The sequence below is a fragment of the Biomphalaria glabrata genome, chromosome 10 (assembly GCF_947242115.1).
Source record: "Biomphalaria glabrata chromosome 10, xgBioGlab47.1, whole genome shotgun sequence".
NCBI lineage: Eukaryota > Metazoa > Mollusca > Gastropoda > Planorbidae > Biomphalaria > Biomphalaria glabrata.
This window is the reverse complement of record NC_074720.1, coordinates 41,404,570-41,424,908: the sequence shown is the minus strand read 5'-3', so window position 1 is coordinate 41,424,908 and position 20,339 is coordinate 41,404,570. Positions and strand designations below refer to the sequence as shown.

The window sequence follows — 20,339 nt, the reverse complement described above, 5'->3', positions numbered from 1 at the left end:
TGAGAAAAGAGCCATCGTAATCACAACAAATTTCCGTAAGGATCAATAAAGCAGTCTCAGTCTTAGTCTCAGTCTTAGTCTTAGTCTCAGTCTTAGTCTTAGTCTTAGTCTTAGTCTTAGTCTTAGTCTTAGTCTTAGTCAGGTCTTAGTCTCAGTCTTAGTCTTAGTCTTAGTCAGGTCTTAGTCTCAGTCTTAGTCTTAGTCTTAGTCTTAGTCTTAGTCTTAGTCTCAGTCTCAGTCTTAGTCTTAGTCTTAGTCTTAGTCTCAGTCTTAGTCTTAGTCTCAGTCTTAGTCTTAGTCTTAATCTTAGTCTTAGTATCAGTCTCGGTCTCAGTCTCAGTCTCAGTCTCAGTCTCAGTCTCAGTCTTAGTCTTAGTCTTAGTCTTAGTCTTAGTCTCAGTCTCAGTCTCAGCCTTAGTCTTAGTCTTAGTCTTAGTCTTAGTCTCAGTCTCAGTCTTAGTCTCAGTCTTAGTCTCAGTCTTAGTCTCAGTCTCAGTCTTAGTCTTAGTCTGAGTCATGTAGTCCAAAAGATTAAGAATGAAAGCATTATATTTGGAAACGAGGTCCTAGCTGTGACCTACATCTTAGAATGAACGGGCTTCAAATATGAGGCTATGTATGTGTCAGGGTTAGTTACATTATGGAGCGGGTCTTTCCAAGTCAATTCAAAAACGTCTATGCCTGAGAAGTTACGATGCGTAGGTAAAAAAAACAAAAACAAAATGGGGGTTCCAGAGAGCGAACAAGAGAGAGAGGGAGAAAGAGAGAGAGGGAGAGAGAGAGGGAGAGGGAGAGAGAGAGAGGGAGAGGGAGAGAGAGGGGGAGAGAGAGGGAGAGGGAGGGAGAGAGAGTTAAGGAGAGAGAGGGAGAGAGAGGGGGGGAGAGAGAGAGGGAGAGAGAGAGGGAGAGGGAAGGAGGAAGAGAGGGAGAGAGAGAGGGGAAGAGGGAGGGAGAGGGAGATGGAGGGGGAGAGAGGGAGGGAGAGAGAGAGAGAGCGGGTCGTGAAATTTCATTGTAACAGATAAACTAATTCACGGGCCAAAAAAGAGTATGTTCGGTTGATCTTTAAAATGTGGCCCTATTATTAAAATAAAAATAAAAAATAAGAAAAGAATGAGGTGTTACGGTCATAAATAAACAATATAAGGTCTGTTAAAAAATCAACGGGAGTAGCCGGCTTGTACTACTGCTAGTAATGTATAAAAGTACAATAGTCGAACTTCACATTCCTTCAACGTGAACAGATCTGCGTTACACGCCAGTGAGTAGTAGAGTATTAGACTGATGCGTGAAGCTGCAAATATTTAACAAGAGCGACACCTGGTGTTTACACACACAGCGTTTATATCAATATGAGAGTTTGCTAAGGAGACAGCGTAATCAGCCAGAACAGAACTGTGTTATAGGATAGAATACTTTAGAAAATGTCATGGGCAGTACAATATTTAAATATATATATATATATATATAATAAGTTACAAGGACTCCTACAGCGAAGTGTATGATAATACTTCTGACTTCTTTAAGAGTTACATAAAATGGAGAACTATCCATAAATGTCAAGCTCTTGAGAGAAACTTTAACAAAAAATCGAAAACCGTTTGCATAAATGTGTTAAAAATATGGTAAATGGTAAACTCCCTTGCTAAATACAACTTTCAATGGTCTAAAATATCATGATCGAAATTTAAACGAGATTTAAACGGCACGGACGGATGGACGGACAGACAAACCACACAAAACTAATAGCGTCTTTTCCCCTTTCGAGGGCTGCTAAAAATTACAAAGATCAGAAAGAGCAGATAACTTTGACAAACTTTAGTATAAAAAATCTCCCATACATTTAACGTCACAATCAGTATCCGCCTTTCATTTGAATACATTTTTAAGGACAACACCTTGAGATCCTTGTTACTGTTAGGAAGAACAGCTAATTACATGAAAACCCAGTTTCTCTTCTGTAAAGTTAATTATAAATCAATATTAATTCCAGGGCCGGACTTAAGTAACTGGAGACCTTATGCAAAGTGAATTTGGTGGTCCTAAATAGAGTAGAAAAAAAAACAAACGCCATTCATATAAAATATAACGCAATGTCAACTGTTTGTCTGAAACAATCAATGCTGTCGAATAACGAGATTTAATATTGGATCTTTTTGTATTCTCAGCCATTTCGTTTGCGTTTTGATGCACCAGACTGGAAGTGACGCTATCACATATAGACCAAATAGAAAGCAACAGTTTTCATTTTAACATAAGTAGTGGAACATCGTTGATATGAAAACCTACATATATACATCTAGTTAAAGTAGAGATTTAGAGCTAGGCTAGTAGACATAGATCTCAACTATGTTTGAGATTTGATTCAGGTTTCGCAAATTTTCTCAAAAAAAAAATTTCTGTGCGAAGAGCCCCCCTAATTCAGGGATTCTCAACGTGCGGGTCTCGACCTCCTTGGGTCGTGTATACCCCCCCTTGGGGGTCGATTGACGATTTGCCAGGGGTCGCCAAAGACCGTCGAAAAAATGGATTGTTTGTCCATTCTTCTAATGTGTGTGCGTGGGGGGGGGAAGGTCGCGGTAGAGTGTGGGATTGTAAAATGGGGTCACCGAGCTTAAAAGGTTGAGAGCCACTGCGGCCTAATTGGAGGCCCTAGCTGCCTAGTTTGCCTATGTGTAAGTCCGGCCCTGTTATTTCTATCTCTATGTAAACATTTTTAAATTAATGTTTTTTACTGGTGTAATTAATTTCTTTGTTGTTTTGTTTTTTAATTGACCCGTTAGTACACGTAAATTACTCAAGCGGTCACTTCAGCGTCAGTCAACTGCCGGATGACCTGGACGTGACCATCAGTGTCCAGAACAGCACCTGGGCAGTCCTTCACCTGAGACGTGTTCCCCACATCACGCTGGACATCCCCATGTACACACTCGGAGTCGACGCCTCTGGCAAGCCGGTCCAGACCAAAGTTGACCTGGAGGAAAAAACGGTAGGTCATTGAAGAACTCACTTAAACATATTGATTTTAAAATGTGGCAGAAATAGACAAGTCGCTGACATACTGAGTGATCACGCTGATGTGTTTATTTTCACCTTCACGTCAGTGGCGTAGCTTGGGTGGGGAGGAGGGGGAGAATTTGAAAATCCCCCTCCCCCTCCCCCACTTGAGGTCCCAAAATGAGAGTTTTTTACATCAAATATTAAATATTACGCAAAATGCAAGGGACCCCAAAGAGGTCAACCCCCCCACGGCCCTCAAATCATGGTAAATTACTAGCTACGCCCCTGCTTAACGTGCACAGGAAATGATCCAATAATCTCTTTTTCTTTCTTTTTCCATTGATCCATAGTTTCTAGTCCAGTGTCCATCTACTGCTGCTATTTCTCATGATCCATGACCATAGTTTCTAGTCCAGTGTCCATCGACTGCTGCTATTTCTCATGATCCATGAGTTTCTAGTCCAGTGTCCATCGACTGCAGTTATTTCTCATGATCCATGAGTTTCTAGTCCAGTGTCCATCGACTGCTGGTATTTCTCATGATCCATGAGTTTCTAGTCCAGTGTCCATCGACTGCTGCTATTTCTCATGATCCATGAGTTTCTAGTCCAGTGTCCATCGACTGCTGCTATTTCTCATGATCCATGAGTTTGTAGTCCAGTGTCCATCGACTGCTGCTTTTTCTCATGATCCATGAGTTTGTAGTCCAGTGTCCATCGACTGCTGGTATTTCTCATGATCCATGAGTTTCTAGTCCAGTGTCCATCGACTGCTGCTATTTCTCATGATCCATGAGTTTCTAGTCCAGTGTCCATCGACTGCTGCTATTTCTCATGATCCATGAGTTTCTAGTCCAGTGTCCATCGACTGCTGCTATTTCTCATGATCCATGAGTTTGTAGTCCAGTGTCCATCGACTGCTGCTATTTCTCATGATCCATGAGTTTGTAGTCCAGTGTCCATCGACTGCTGGTATTTCTCATGATCCATGAGTTTCTAGTCCAGTGTCCATCGACTGCTGCTATTTCTCATGATCCATGAGTTTGTAGTCCAGTGTCCATCGACTGCTGGTATTTCTCATGATCCATGAGTTTCTAGTCCAGTGTCCATCGACTGCTGCTATTTCTCATGATCCATGAGTTTGTAGTCCAGTGTCCATCGACTGCTGGTATTTCTCATGATCCATGAGTTTCTAGTCCAGTGTCCATCGACTGCTGCTATTTCTCATGATCCATGAGTTTCTAGTCCAGTGTCCATCGACTGCTGCTATTTCTCATGATCCATGAGTTTGTAGTCCAGTGTCCATCGACTGCAGTTATTTCTCATGATCCATTACCATGATTTCTAGTCCAGTGTCCATCGACTGCTGCTATTTCTCATGATCCATGACCATAGCTTCTAGTCCAGTGTCCATTACTTACTGTTCTTTTTTTCAAAACTCTGTCCACTGCTTCGTCTTTTGGTGGGATGGCACTATTAGTTCACTTACGCAAGAATTGCACTATTTTCACGATTTTGTTATTTTTAAGCGATCAGTAGGCTTTCATGTGGTCTTCATCGGGTCATTAAGAGGTCACAAGAGGTCAGTATACGGCGATCAGTAGGTCATCATCGGGTTAATCTAGTGGTCATACCGAGATCATGGTGTGATCCGTGGGTCATCATCGGGCCATCAACAGGATATCAGGGATCATCGCGAGGTGATCAATAGATGATTAATAACATAAATCACCTTTCAATAGCTGTGTTTTACTTCTCCTAGTAAAGTTTTAAAGAACAAACTTATCCTTAATGCAATGTTCTGAACGACTTTAGCCACATTCGCATGAAAACAAATATCAACTTATTTAAGCGCTTTATTATGGACAATACCAATGTGTGGTTTTGAGACTTGAAATTTACATTGGAGCAAGCTAAATAACTAAAGCTGATCACACGATCAGTCATTTCATAAGAACCAGTTGTTCTAGATCTCATTTGATGTATCGCACACAAATAATGGCAAGCAGATCTGGGCTTGCTTAACATTTTTAACAGCTTGAAAGAACAGACAGACTTCTCTTAAACAATCGTCATGACCTGGTAAATAAAAAAAAAAGACTTTAAAAGTAATAAGCTTAAGTGTTTAACAGAGGTATATCTTTTTTACTTCCTACCTAAAAGATTTCCCTACCTCAAATACATGAACCACGTGAACAGGAATGAGAATTTTTCAAATATAAACTTCGAGCTTGGGGTTTGAACTTAATCTAGAGCTTATAAAGTATTGGTCTGGTTTAGAAGAGCTTAAGTAGCCAAGCCATGACGTGTCTGACTTAGCTACCGAGTGTGTACCTTAGCTACCAAGTGTGTACCTTAGTTACCAAGTGTGTATCTTAGCTACCAAGTGTCAAACTTAGCTAGCAAATGTCAAACTTAGCTACCAAGTGTCAAACTTAGCTACCAAGTATGTTCATTAGTTACTAAGTGTAACTTAGCTACCAAGACTGTACCTTAGTTACCAAGTGTCTAACTTAAATAGAGCTAAGTGGTGTATCCTGAGTTGAATGTACAGAGTCAGACTTGGACGTGTGACATAGCCACAATATGAGTACCCTAGCTACTACGTGTGTAATATAGCTACTATGTGTGTACCCTAGCTACTACGTGTGTAATATAGCTACTATGTGTGTACCCTAGCTACTACGTGTGTAATATAGCTACTACGTGTGTACCCTAGCCACTACGTGTGTACCCTAGCTACGACGTGTGTACCCTAGCCACTACGTGTGTACCCTAGCTACGACGTGTGTACCCTAGCCACTACGTGTGTACTCTAGCTACTACGTGTGTACATTAAGAGTGAAAAAGAAGTAACATGTCTCTTGTCTAACTCAGCGAGGGGCAACCTTTTTTTTTACCCTGTGGGCCATAGACATTCCTGAGACGTGTTGCAGCCCTCCTTGAGGCAAACAAACTAACAACAACATTAAGTCCTAAGAATCCATCAGCTTCGGCCGCGTCAACTCCTGAGAGAAGCAAAGTTTTAAAAGTATCAAAAGCGAGTCGAGGTCCGAATGTGTCCTGCGAGTGCAAGCCGCATTACTGGTTAACTAAAAAAACATTTTAAACGTGTGTTATTTTCCCTCACGTATCCTACTAGTGGCCCGCGTGACGCATGTGACCCTAACAGATGTATATGAAACGTACCAACAGTTTGAGTAAGCCACATAGTTTTTGTGAATGTCACTCTTTTTTTCAATGGATTTACTTAGGATTTAGAGTATCCCGCGCCGTTCGGCGCATTGGGAGGCAGGCTGTCTCCACAAAGATCTGTCACTGGCAATGTCTGAAGTCTCTTTCTACCTAGTGTCCACTGCTCTGAGGTCCTCCATGAAATTGTGGCTCCAAGTTATACGAGGACCTCCCTGTTTGCGCACTTCAGGGAGGACCTAAGTCTAAGTAAGTCTCCCTGTTTGCGCACTTCAGGGAGGACCTAAGTCTAAGTAAGTCTCCCTGTTTGCGCACTTCAGGGAGGACCTAAGTCTAAGTAAGTCTCCCTGTTTGCGCACTTCAGGGAGGACCTAAGTCTAAGTAAGTCTCCCTGTTTGCCCTTTCCTCGTTTTGGCCTCTATGTCATCGCTCCTCTTGGTATGCGTTGTTCAATGCAAGATCAAACGTAGCGAACTTTAGAAATCAAGGTATCCTATCAAACTTTGCAATCTACGAGACAAGATGATCTGTTTCTACGGCTGATGGTTAAGGAGAATGTCATGTGGCCAGCACAACGACCATCCGTCATTACTTCACCGACAAACGTTAGGTACTCATTTGAGTTTGGTGGACTCAAGGGCCGTCCTACAAACCCTGAAATTCAAAATTCCAGTCTTCAACGTAATTCAAACTCAAGCCCCCTCGGTACGAAGCTAAGCGCCTTACAACTAAGCCACCACGCAATTTTGCTGTAACGTATGTTATCTGCATGTGATCACAAACTATAATAATAATAATAATTTTATTTATAAAGCGCTGTTAAAAAAACAAAATGTAGGCTCAAGGCACTGTAGTAACATTACAAACACTGACATAAGAGTTCAAATGACAGTTAATCTAAAAAAGTTTTAAACAGATAGGTCTTTATGTTCTTAGTTGGCAATATTGATATTCTGTTTAATGTCCTTGACATTGTTGAGTTGATCATGAAAAATCCCCCAAATAAACATTTGTTTCCACGTATGTTTTAGATCAGGGGTTCTCAGCCTGTGGATCGCGACACCCTTGGGGGTCGATTGACGATTTGCCAGGGGTCGCCAAAGACCATTGAAAAGATGGATTGTTATTGTCTATTCTTCTATTGCTGTGTGTGTGTGCGGGGGGGGGGGGTCGCGGCTAAGTGTGGGATTGTAAAAAGGGGTCGCCGAGCATAAAAGGTTGAGAACCGCTGTTTTAGATCATCAGCTAAACCAAATTAAGATTTGAACACTATTTCAGGGCCCTGAGCGAGTGTCAGAAGCGTGGTCCTATAATAATAATAATAATTTTATTTATATAGCGCTTTTAACAAACAAAATGTAGGCTCAAGGCACTGTAGTAACATTACAAACACAGACAAGGGTACCATGGAAGTGGTTGATCTAAATAACTTTTGAACAGATATAGGTCTTAATGTTCTTTTTAAAAGTGGTGTAGCATAATGTCTGTCTGTACAAGTCTTTAATTCCGCCTCATGTCTTCCTTAGATTGTTGGTTATTATCAAGATCTGACCCGTGAAGCCGTCATTCAAATCACCAGAACTAATGACATCAAAGAAACGTCAGCACAGTACAAAATTGTGAGTGGATCGTTTGCTTTGTACTGTACGTTTTGACACCTTTTTGTTCCTCGGCAATAATGTTTATGTATCACAGCCTTAAAGAGTTATAATTACGTCATTAACAAAAAATTAACGAGTTGAGTTTGAAATTTGAGTTTTTGGCACATCGGCACAATTTAGGCGCATGTCATGCCCTTAATCCCTTAAGGGTTACTCTCCCTTCATACCACAAGAGCTAAATTTTATATAGTTAAGTGGTAATTAACTTTTAAAAAAAAAATTCGATTAAAGGGGAACAAATCTTGCAGTAGTAAGAGATATGGCAGTGATTGTGCAGTGCTATCACTAATATAAGCTGTCTGGCTCACGGCTATGTTTGTATCTATTTGTAGGAAGGAGTCCTTGAAGTAGCTGGTTTGAGGCATTCAATACTACCTGACGACCACGCTCGCTACAGGAGAGACCTGACTTCTGCCAACTCTTCTTCAGAAGACGACTTGTACATCTTAGAAGTGGTGGATCAACCCTCCACAGGAACCCTCTCAGACTATTTAGATCCACGTACGTGAATATCGAAATCTCTAAAATTTGCAGTCTTTGTTCTGGGGTACTCTGGGGACAATTAGTGTGCACAATTTAAAAGTATGCTATCATCAGATGCAACTCCTATATGACAATCTGTATGACAATCTGTATGGCAAACCAAACTTTTAAATATAACGCTTTAAAATTTATTTTGTTTTATTTACATAAATATTAGATCTAGAAAAACTCTCAGAGATGATGAATTGAAGAAATATTTAAAATTGCTCGCTTCATGGTGTATCTAGTGATCAGTGTTCATGATTTGTTGATAAGCATTGTTTTTCACACGTGTATGCTAATTTTTGATCATTTTTTTGTAGTACTGAAGAATCAAATATCCTAAGTTCTTAGTTGGCAATAATGATGTTCTGTTTAATTTCCTTGATATTGTTGAGTTGATCATGAAAAATCCCCCAAATAAACATTTTTTTCCCCACGTATATCTTAGATCATCAGCTCAACCAAATTAAGATTTGAACACTATTTCAGCGCCTAACATTGAAGTCTCCAAACGAGAAGATCCTCTAAGCTCAGCTCTAGGTTCAGCTCAGGGTCCGTCCACAACGCTTTCGCCTTCTGACATCACTCAGCAGGAAGGGGAAGCAACTTCTACTCTTTCCGAAACAAGCTCCAAGAGTAGCCGGCAGAGAAGAGAAGCTCCACTGGATATCTTCCTCGACATTGTGGCTGTCACAGACTTTGCCGTCTACAACCGATACCTTACAGCTGCCAGGGGGGATAAGAACCAGGCGTTATCTGATCTACGGATGTGGTATGCCTTTGTCTTCAATGGAGTGAGTTATTCTAAAATATGAATATTGTTTTTTAAATCATGAAACACTTAGAGGTTTAATAATGTTTATATGATTACAAAATATACGAGATGAAGGGAAGTGGTGACCCAATAGGCAAGTTCGTAAACAGCTTAACTAAGGATGCCTTTAGAATATACAAATTGACTCAGAAATTTGATGTAATATGAACACAGTGATGAGAAAAGATAAAAGTAATACCTTCACCTAATTTTAGGAAATCTCGAAGGCATTTTATTATAGGTAGAACTGCAGAGCTAGACAGGAAGATCATAGAAATGAAATTAAGATGCTACAGAAGGATCCTAGATATCACATTTAAAGACCGAATCACAAACGAAGAGATGAGAGACAGGGGTTATTAAAGCGATTGGACCCCACGATGACCTGCTAACTATTGTAAAAAAAAAAAAACGCAAACTAAAACTCTATGGCCATATTACAAGTTCTGGGCTCGCAAAGACCTTCTTTCGGGGAACATACCAGGAAAAGAAGAGGCAGACAGAGAAAGAGGATCTATCCAAGGCAAAAGACAGAGAGGATTGGAGAAATACGGTAGACAACTCATAGGACTCTTAGGCGGCCTTAAACAGAGAGCAAGACCCTGAGCGAGTGTCATATGCGTTGTCCTAAGCCTATATATACCGTACCACAGTGATGCCCAAACTACGGCCCGCGGGCCACATCCGGCCCGCGACGTGGTTCCATCCGGCCTGCCGAAACGTCGGCATTAAGTGTAGAAATCTACCTTCGAAACAAAAAAAAAAGGTAGAAAAAATGTATCTTTACCTACGTTTGGGCCATCACTTTTTCCTCGATGGATTGGTATCATGATCTTTAACATTTGTGTGCTTATAAAATGGGACTCTGAATGTAGAATCTACCAGGAAAAAAAAATAGCAGATATTTACTTTTTTTTTTGTTGAACATGATAATAAGCCAACATATTTATTTTATAAAAAAAAGTTTGGCTATTTAATAAAACAACAACATAAAATCGGCATTATAAAATAAATATGGTGGCATTCTTGGCTTTACTCGCGAATAAAAGATTGCCTAGATATTGGAGGATCCATGGAAATATTTATCAAAAAGAGACCACAAAATGAGTCGGTGTTGGTCACATTTAAGTAGAGAAATGAAGATATCGTCTGACGCGTAAAATATATATATATATAATTGTCAAATAACCTATTAATTAAGTATCAAATCCATAGTTTTCTATCAAAATAGTTTCAGAACAATTTCATTTCATTTTATAACTTTTCGTTCATGTGGCCCGCGAGATGAGTATTGGAAATTATAGTGGCCCGCGGGTCAAATTAGGTTGGGGCATCACTGCCGGGCGTACCATATCACGCTAACGGGCTCGTTCGCCTCCACCGCTGAAGACTTTCTACTAAACATAGCGCCTTACGTAGGTACTGTACTATTGACCTTTCACTAATTACAAACTGTAATTAATTGTTCTGCATGAACTATTTCGCCTTTTAAGGTAAATAAACGAAACTAATGATTCAGAAATAGTTTCCATGGAAATTCAACACACTAGATAATAATAATTTCTGCTAAACATGCTTAAATCGGAAAGTAACTATTAATAGGAGAGCCAGAACACTTGCAATAACCAAAATAGTTGCTTAGACGGTCACAGACGGATTCAGTCACGGAACTTTCCTGGCTTGTCGCTTTACACTAATAAAAATATTATGTATTTTCTCTAGATTAAAGTGTTAAGGGATGTCTTGTGATACTGTTCTTATCCAAAAACAGTGTACGTAAAATTAAATACCGCAGAAATTTTAATTTAGCGGGACGTCTTGGAACGCATCCCCCTCGAAAGTGACGAAAAGACTTTATTTCTTTAATAATTTTCAAAAGTTGCATTTATGTTACAACAATATAAATGACCTATGACCCTTTCATGTAGAAATAACTATAACCCTACAGCTGGTACAAACCTGATCACTGCGCGTTTTCCTATTCAAATCCGATTGGATGTCGTTTATTTACGAAATAGACGATGCTTCCGGCTACTTGTTGTTATTGATGCCAAGGTGAACTGTTAAACGCTGAGACCACTGGTCATAAGATGCTGCCTTTTCCGAAACTGAACGCTATTTGAAAACAAAAATGTCATGTTCAGAACTTCCATGGTATCATATAGATCAGCGGTTCTCAAACTTTTAAGCTCGGCGACCCCTTTTTACAATCCCCCACTCTGCCGCGACCCCCACCCACCCTCACACATACAGCAATAGAAGAGTAGACAATAAATTTCCACCATTTTGATGGTCTAAGGCGACCCCTGGTAAATCGTCAATCGACCCCCAAAGGGGTCGCGATCCACAGGTTGAGAACCCCTGATATAGATGCCGGGCAAGGGCGGACTGGTTGTTACGATCGGCCCGGGCATTTCAATACAATCGGCTCACAAACTCTATATCATATGTTGGACATCTAAATCTATGTCTACCTTTCCTGAAAACCATTCTGTTAAGTTTGTTTAAGTATCGACAATTAAACAAATGCATACAATAAGACCCTGTATATTTATAGGAAATATAGGCTTTAATGTTGCTTTTTAATCGCTGTGTAGGTCCTAAAAGGATGAAGTCTACTAGTAACACTGACTACAGAGATAGGCTGTTACCTAATTTCGAAAAATGTGTTTGATTAAATTAGTATTACACAGTAGAGTCTGTAAAAGATTTTTTTTTTAACCATGACGCTCAGAGGGCCCCTTTTACAACAGAATATAAAACCTTTGACAAGTAAATACATTCAATAGTGGCATTCATGAAGCCCTTTAGGTGGCCCTAGCTGCCCTTTTGGGTACCAGCCCACCGGGCATTTGCCCGAATGCCCATATAGCCAGTCCGTCCTTGATGCCGGGAAGTCTTCCGAAATACTGAGTAACAAGTCCTAGTTAATGAGAACTGATCTGGATTGCGGAGCTGAAGGTGACTAGGAAATTTACGATCTCGGGGGCCCCCTTCAGAAGCTGGGTCTGGGGCGGTCGCCCCACCTGCCACATCCTAGGGCCGCAACTGTATGGTGCCTAAATGGTTCAACAGAAGAAGAGATAGATGAGAGAGAAGAACTTTGTCGAGTCATAATGTGGTCTCATGCCGTGCATTCTGCATTTTGTTTTGTGTGTGTTATATGTTATTTTCTATCTCAGATTGATCTTCGCTATCAAGGTATCCACTCGTCGGAATATAACATTAATGTCAGACTAGTCAAGCTGATACTGTCAGAGGTAAGAAAGTTGTTTGGTACAAATGTAGACTATCACTAGTTGTCATCCCCCATGTTCTTTGACCTGAGTGACAGTATCAGAATTAATTATCTGAAATAAAGTACATTAAAACTTGAAGAGCTAGGGGCATCATCATCATTTAAAAACGCTGCTTAGCGGATATTATTTAATCACCTCCAAAAACTGATGCCTACTAGACATGTTGCTTGCCTGTCCTAGTTCGATGGAACATCGGTGCTCCTACTGCGTTAAAGATATTTTGAGATATTTAAAGATACTATTGCCTTTTTGTATGTGGTCGATGGTCTCTTGAATTTATATCAATATTAGTACATTATTATATTATTCTATAAATTGTCACTAAGCTTTTGATTTTTCCTCCATGTTAATCTAGACTGCGGCGGATGCCCCGTTCACGGAGCCCTTCAAAACTCCGGGCAGCCATTGGGATACTCTAAGTGCCCCAAGTGCCCTGGAAGGCATCGCCGAGTTCGCCAAAAAGCATGATCTGCTTCGGTCAGACCACGTGATGCTGATGACGGGGTGAGTCCTCCTTGTGTCTGAATGTTGACAGTATGCTCACACACAACTCGAATACAAATTTAATACATACTTGTAAATAATATTAAGCTTCTAAATGTTAAAAAAAACTTTTTAAAAATGCAATACATTATATAATACAATATATTTAGCGATGTGATAACATATGAACGTTACAATTGCTTAGTGTTAGATATATCTTTTCTCTGAATGTGATAGTTTAAAATTGTTCTCACTGTCTTACTATATCTTTCATTGTCTAGAACAGGGGGTCTCAATCTGTGGGGGTCGATTGACGATTCGCCAACGTTTAAAATTTGATATTGTACACATTTTCTTTTCCAATTGGAAGTTACTAATTTATTTTTATTTTTTTTGCCTTTCTTGGAAAGATGTTTTAGACTACTGAAACAGAATGATCTCAAACATTTGTATTGTCGCAGAGTAACTATTTTTAACATTAACGAAACAATTTTGTGGAGGTCGCCGCAGAGTGGGTTATTGTAAAAAAGGTCGCCAAGCTAAAAAAGTTGAGAACCGCTGGTCTAGAAAGAACTCATTTGAGATGAAGGTTTATTTTGTGCATCTATTAATTGTCTAGCAGAGCTAAGAAGTTTCAAAGTTTTGTTCCTACAAGAAAAGAGTTACTACTTTTTGATCATTTCAAGAAAAAAAGGGGGGGGGCGATATTTTGCATAAAGCCTAACATTTAATAGACAATGATAATTGACAGGCCCTTTTTACCGGTCACAAACTAATTCTAGTGTGTTCTTTAAGGAGAAATAAGTCTACATCAAGGTATCAATAACCCCAATGATTGCAGAGGGGGGGTGTCGAGTGGGGCAGCCCCCCCCCGTCTCATGGGTGGGGGTGGGGGGGTCGCGATAAATAGAATCTCTTGTCACCGTCAGCAAACCGTACTAATATTCGTGACAGAGAAGAGAAACCCCTCAGGACATCTTCCTCGACATTGTGGCTGTCACAGATTTCGTCTACAACCGCTACCTTACAGCTGCCAAGGGGGGATAAGAGCCAGGCGTTATCTGATCTACGGTTGTCGCCCATTGTCACGAGCACTAAGGACGCCTCTAATGAGTGACTTCACCGATGACCTATTTTACCTAAGACATTCTGGCATATTTGGCTAAGTTAAATGCAAATTGCTCTGTTAGTCTTGTATTCACATGTATTGCTGGTTTTGTTTGTTTGCAGATACGACCTCACAACTGCAGGATCCACGACAACTACAGGTAAGACCAAGACCAAGACTAAGACTGATTTATTGATCTTATATGGACATTCGTTGTCACTGTGGTTTCGACCCTGGCAGCGCCAGAGAATGACTACTCGTTCATTTCTAACATAATAATAATAATCTTTATTACCCGTAAGGAAATTTGTCTTACAATTTGTGCATTACACCAAACAAAAAAAACATTATAACTATATAGAACATAAATAGAACAGACACAACATAAAGGGTTCCTTTTTAGGTCTTGAGTCACTACACACATCTTGATCCTTTTCACGTTTACTAGTCAACGAGTGGCGGCGATATAGTCTGACCGAGTAAGGAACGAACGAGTTTTTGTACCGCTCTGTTCTTGTCTTGATTGATAGAAGTCGCCCACTTCGCTACGACTTGGTATAGACAAGTGATTGGGCCATAACGTAGTGAGAAAGCAAAAAAGCATGCAATAGCGCTAAACAAAAACAATTGGTAAAACTATTTCTAATCGCAGAGATTTCTTGTCGTTGGTCTAAATCTATTACAAATTTAATTACATGGCTGATCCAAATTGATACAATCACACGTTGTATAAGCTTTTTATAACAATTTTGTTTTTAACCTTAATTTCAGAGTTTTACTAAAAATGCATTTTACTTAAAATAGGATGCACGGCATCAAATGTTCGCTTTTACTTGACTGCATTTTTATTTTCATTATAGGTCTCTTTAAGGCAGGGGTTCTCAACCTGTGGATCGCGACCCCCCTTGGGGGGTCGATTGACGATTTGCCAGGTGTCGCCTAAGACCATAGAAAATACAGATTATTATTGTCTATTCTTCTACTGCCGTATGTGTGTGTGTGAGTGGGGGGGGGGGGTCGCGGCAGATAGGCGGATTGTTAAAAGGGGTCGCCGAGCATAAAAGGTTGAGAACCGCTGCTTTAAGGGAACCACTTTCTTGTATACGAACAATGCTAACGTTAGTGTCATATGTGTTGTTGGCACTGTAATCTCTTCGATACTGAATAAAAAAACAACAACTTTAAAATACGAACAGCTATAATTTTGACAATAAAAAGGAATAAAACATCACTTTCAATAAAATAAATATTTATTTCAGATTATTCAACCACCCACACACTAAATCTAAGACATATAAATAAAATTTTATAAATAAAAAAAGTATATATTTAGTTCAACGGCCGGCATATAGCAAATAATTTTAGTGGAGAACAATGCGAGTAAACAATTAATTACAAATAGAAAGGCAGAATACTCAGAACGACTCAAAAATAGAGGCACATTTCTTATTCCAAACGCTTGAACAAATTCGTAAAAGTGCTCCTTCTTCCCTAGTGCCATTAGAGAATGGAATGGGTTGCCTGAATCAGCCAGGAAAACCAGCTATTTAGCAAAGATTACGCCACTGATTAACATGCATGACTATGTTTTATAAAATGTTTTACATGTTTTCGGATGTTCCTTCAGAGTTGAGTTTATTTCCAAACGACAGTCCAGCGCGCAAACCGCACGACCAGGCAGCCATCCGACTAGATTAGATTAACAATGGTTACGTGTAAGACATAATTATCCTCTTTTGAATTATCGCCTGCCATTTATATGATGTTAGCGATAAAAGCTATCCATGGGGTTGAACAATATTGAGAGTCACTCAAGGATTCTTAATATCTAAATTTCGACAATGTATTTTTGGAATGTGTAATCATTTCAGGTCTTGCTTACACGGCCACGCTGTGTGCTGGTAATGAGATGCAGTTTTCTGTCGTGGAAGACCTCGGCGGTTATCAAACTGTTGAAACAGCAGCTCATGAGCTTGGCCACGGGTGCGTCTCTCTTGAACTATCGATATCTGTCTTGTCTAAACGTTAGCTTTGTGTTTGGTTATATTTGCCTTTAAATGGTAAACAGAAGTCAATTTTATTAGTTACATATATTTAGGCCGATGTATTGATATTGTTTCATAGTGATTTTTTTTTTATAGGGAAGTGAAATTCCCCTTTCAGACCTCTATCCTCTTTAGGGCAGATAATGCAAAAACATCATCTGTTTCTATGACCCACGGTTAAGGGTGTCATGTGGCCAGCACGATGGCCAACCGCTTACTTTTCCAAACTAACTTCAGGTGCCCATTTGAGTTGGGTGGACTCAGGGGTGCCCTCAAAACCCCTGAAATAAAAAAATTCCATTCACCGAGGTTTGAACCTGGGACTCCTCAGCTCGGAAACCAAGTGCTTCAAAACTCAGCCACCATGGACCCGATTTTTTAACATTCTGTAACCTGAACATGGCTGGGGCACCAAAGATGACTCTTGAGCAACTCCACGCTATCTGTCTCGGTCAACCCCCCGTTCTAAACTAGTCTAGGAAGAAAAGGACCGTTCTTTTTTTTTTATATCATCCACACACATTTTATTTTTTTCGCTTTCTTTCAACTGGTAATGTGACTTGTAGGATTGCTCCAGAAGGCCGCTTGGTTGTGTAGCTTGTTCATATCATTATTTATTTATTTCATTCTGGTTTACAATTCTGATGTATTAATTAGTTTGTGTTAATTGCTGACCTGCATCTTATGTCGTGAAGTCTAGGGGCAAGGCACGACGGGGACGGAAACAGCTGCCCATCAACTGACCGCTACATCATGGCCGGAAGCAGCTACGCCGTGACCGACTCCAACAGGTTGAACCCATGGCGCTTCTCTCAATGCAGCATTCAGGCCATGACCAGCCACATCAAAACCAACCTGGTTAAACCGTAAGTACTAACCTGGCTAAACCGTAAGTACTAACCTGGCTAAACTTATGTACCAACCTGGATAAACTGTATGTACTAACATTTCTAAACTGTATGTACTAATCTGGCTAAACCGTCTGCATCAACCTGGTTAAACTGTATGTACTAATCTGGCTAAACCGCATGTACCAACCACCAAGCTGGCTAATCCGTATGTACCAACCTGGCTAAACTGTCTATAGTACTCTATATTAACATTTCTAAACTGTATGTACCAACCTGGCTAAGCCGAATGTACTAAGCTGGCTAAGCATATGTACCAACCAAGTCTAAACCGTATGTACCAACCTGGCTAAACCGTTTGTATTACCTGGCTAAGTCGTACGAACCAATAGAGGAATTGATTGGATTAAGATATATTTGTATAGTATTTCAATAGATGGCAGATCAGTCTATCTATAGAGTTCGTCCATCGTGGTTCGATGATGACCACTTTGTCATCCAGGGGGCTGAGGGCTTTGCACTGGGGTTTTATGCCTCCTCATGTGGCTGGTGAGACCTATGTGAGCCCGGAATGTTCGGCCGCACACTGGGCAGGTTACTCCAGCTGGAGCTAGTGTCGTTTGCCTTGCCTTTCTTCTCTGGCGTTTTTCTTCTGCCAGCGTTGTTCTTTTTTCCTCAGCAACCTGTGCGCCAGTTTTCACAGCGCGACGCCATGATGCTCTGTCATGTGCCTCTGTCTCCCAGGTGCCTGGGTCTATGCTGAAAGCCTTCAGAGAAGCTTTGAGGGTGTCCTTGAGGCGCTTTCTTTGACCACCTTGCGAGCGCCTTCCTTCGATTAGTTTGCCATACAAGAGTCGTTTAGGGATGCGGTGGTCTTCCATTCTGCAGACGTGACCTGCCCATAGCAGCAGATCAGTAATAACGTCCTCACGAATGTTAATTTCTTTATTAGTTCAATATGCAATTGTCATTGGAAAATAATAAAAAAAAAAAAACACAAAAAAAACAAGAATGTTTGAACAAGCAAGCTTTTTGGGGATATCCGGTGTCCAGGATACGGAAGTATTACTGAACTTTACATTTTTAAAGTCATAGATAATATTTGTGCAAGTACGAATCATTATAAGATGAATATAACGAACTGTGTTTAGTATAGAGCTCTTTATGTTTGTTACATCTCTACTTCGCATCCCTAAAATCATTCTGTACGGGCAACGTGCGGTCTGGCTCAAGAAAAACTGGTCGCCCCCACCTCCATTATGTGGATGTGATAAAAAGGGATTTAAAATCAGTGTACATTGATACTGACCATTGGGAAGAGATAGCATTGGACCGCACTAGTTGGAGAGAAACGGTGACCAAGAAGGCTATGGACAGCGAGAAAACATGGGCCTCGACTCTTGAAGAAAAGCGTGCTATACGAAAAGTGGCCGGCTCCTCTACCACCAAAGCGAAAGCCACCTTGACCTGCAATATATGTGGACGGGAGTGTCTCTCCAAAATAGGGCTCCACAGTCATATGAAAAAGTGTTCGAGATGAACCATAGTCGTTTCATGACTGAAGGAGGCCGACGAAAAATCATTATAAGATGAATATAGCGAACTGTGTTTAGTATAGAGCTCTTTATGTTTGTTACATCTCTACTTCGCAAGCTTTAACAATATGTGTTTTGGTCACAGAACACATCAACACTACACATGTGTTACGTGGGTATCAAGTTTCACTTTATTCCTCAGCAATGGCAAAAGGTGTCTCATCCAAAGCGAGGCCATCGTGTCCAGTCTGCCAGATGTAAGCCAGTACATGCCCGGGGAGGTGTACTCCCCTGACCAGCAATGTCGCAATCAATACGGAAACGAGTCTCGTTACTGCAGGGTAAGACTTGCTGACACTATTTTGTTTTTGTGTAATCCTCTCAGTTTGTTAAGCTGTACAAGTTTTCAAGTGTTCCTTTAGGAATCAAGATTATTAAGTTGTAAATCCGGCCCTGATTTGTTTGTTCTTTCCCTCAGGGCACCGAGTTTGGTAACGTGAGCACTATCTGTACTTCCATGTTCTGCTACGATCCTGTCACAGGGAGCAAAGGAATCTGTTTCGAGGAAAAGGCCGCCCAGGGGACAACCTGCGGGAGTGAAAAGGTAAATCTTTTACATATTATTTACTTACTAACTTTGAAATCATAACAACAATGTTTACGTCATCCTACATATTTTTATTTCATAATCTCAAAATAAAAAGATTTTTTTTTTGTTTTACTCAAATATTGTATTTTGCCTGGTTCCGAAGCCACCGGCGGCCATGTGCTGTCTTCTTAGTTTCTTCAGAGCTGAAAAAGTATTTAAGAATTATTATTATTAATTGGCTTTTGTTTCGTTTCGTTTCGTTTTTCAATACTACATTTATAAACACTTCCTGTATTCTGTACAGCGGATGCACCAAAAAAAAAAGCTTGCTATTTATAGATTTATCTTGCGAACAAAAGTTTCTAAATTCCTTTCATATTTATGGGCGGTAAAGCGCTTGGCTTCCGAACCAGGGTCCGCGATTCGTAACCTGGTGAAGACTGGTGTTTTTAATTTCGGGATCTTCAGGGCGCCTCTGAGTCCACCCAGCTCTAATGGGTACCTGATATCAGTTGGGGATAAGTAAAGGCGATTGGTCGTTGTGCTGGCCACATGACACTCTCTAACCGTAGGCCACAGAAACAGATGACCTTTACATCATCTGCCCTATAGACCAGTCTGAAAGGAGATTTTTTTTTCATATTTATATTTAGTCCTATATTTAGAATTAAAGATGTTTGCTGAATGATTTCCCTTTGTGAAGAGAACATAAAGGTTTACATCCTTTTTTATACCGCCTTACAGTGACTTATCATAGAACATATATTTGGCATCTGTTGTCGATCTCAAAATTAGAATCACTAGACCCGAGTACACTATTCTGCCTCAACGTGGCACTCGGGTGGAAACGATCGCTAGAGGCAGTGATTAGGCTAAATGAATAGCAAAACAAAACTCCTGTGGGAATGTCCAAGCGAATGCGAGAGAACATATCTGTTGTCGAACTCAAAATTAAGATCACTAGGTACTAATCAAAGTGCTTAGTAACATGTCCAATAAATTGCTGAACATTAACTCACTAATGAACTTATAAGCTAAATAACCAGCAATGAACTAAAAAATAGTGTTAATATTCTGTTACCTTCAAACAGCAATGTATTGATGGGGCCTGTGTCTATGTACCAAATTCTCCGCAAGTTGATGGTAAGTATGCCTTGTGTCTGTTTTTTTTTTGTTAGAGTCACACTGACCTCATCCTAGTATATTGATTTCAAGGAAGTCTTTGATTGTATCACTTAATT

General features: G+C 40.3%; 1 protein-coding gene across 4 annotated transcripts in view; it reads left to right on the top strand.

The window, feature by feature from the left end:
- Positions 1 to 20,339, top strand: part of LOC106077944 (A disintegrin and metalloproteinase with thrombospondin motifs 2-like) — a 61,302-nt gene that overhangs the window by 28,769 nt on the left and 12,194 nt on the right. For all 4 annotated transcript variants that reach the window (XM_056044293.1, XM_056044296.1, XM_056044294.1 and 1 more), the window contains exons 3-14: positions 2,784 to 2,989; positions 7,718 to 7,810; positions 8,185 to 8,353; positions 8,867 to 9,171; positions 12,374 to 12,451; positions 12,846 to 12,994; positions 14,204 to 14,241; positions 15,953 to 16,064; positions 16,822 to 16,992; positions 18,712 to 18,850; positions 18,988 to 19,113; positions 20,190 to 20,241. In XM_056044293.1, the coding sequence (XP_055900268.1) occupies positions 2,784 to 2,989; positions 7,718 to 7,810; positions 8,185 to 8,353; positions 8,867 to 9,171; positions 12,374 to 12,451; positions 12,846 to 12,994; positions 14,204 to 14,241; positions 15,953 to 16,064; positions 16,822 to 16,992; positions 18,712 to 18,850; positions 18,988 to 19,113; positions 20,190 to 20,241 (1,638 nt within the window). The remainder of the gene's footprint in view (positions 1 to 2,783; positions 2,990 to 7,717; positions 7,811 to 8,184; positions 8,354 to 8,866; positions 9,172 to 12,373; positions 12,452 to 12,845; positions 12,995 to 14,203; positions 14,242 to 15,952; positions 16,065 to 16,821; positions 16,993 to 18,711; positions 18,851 to 18,987; positions 19,114 to 20,189; positions 20,242 to 20,339) is intronic.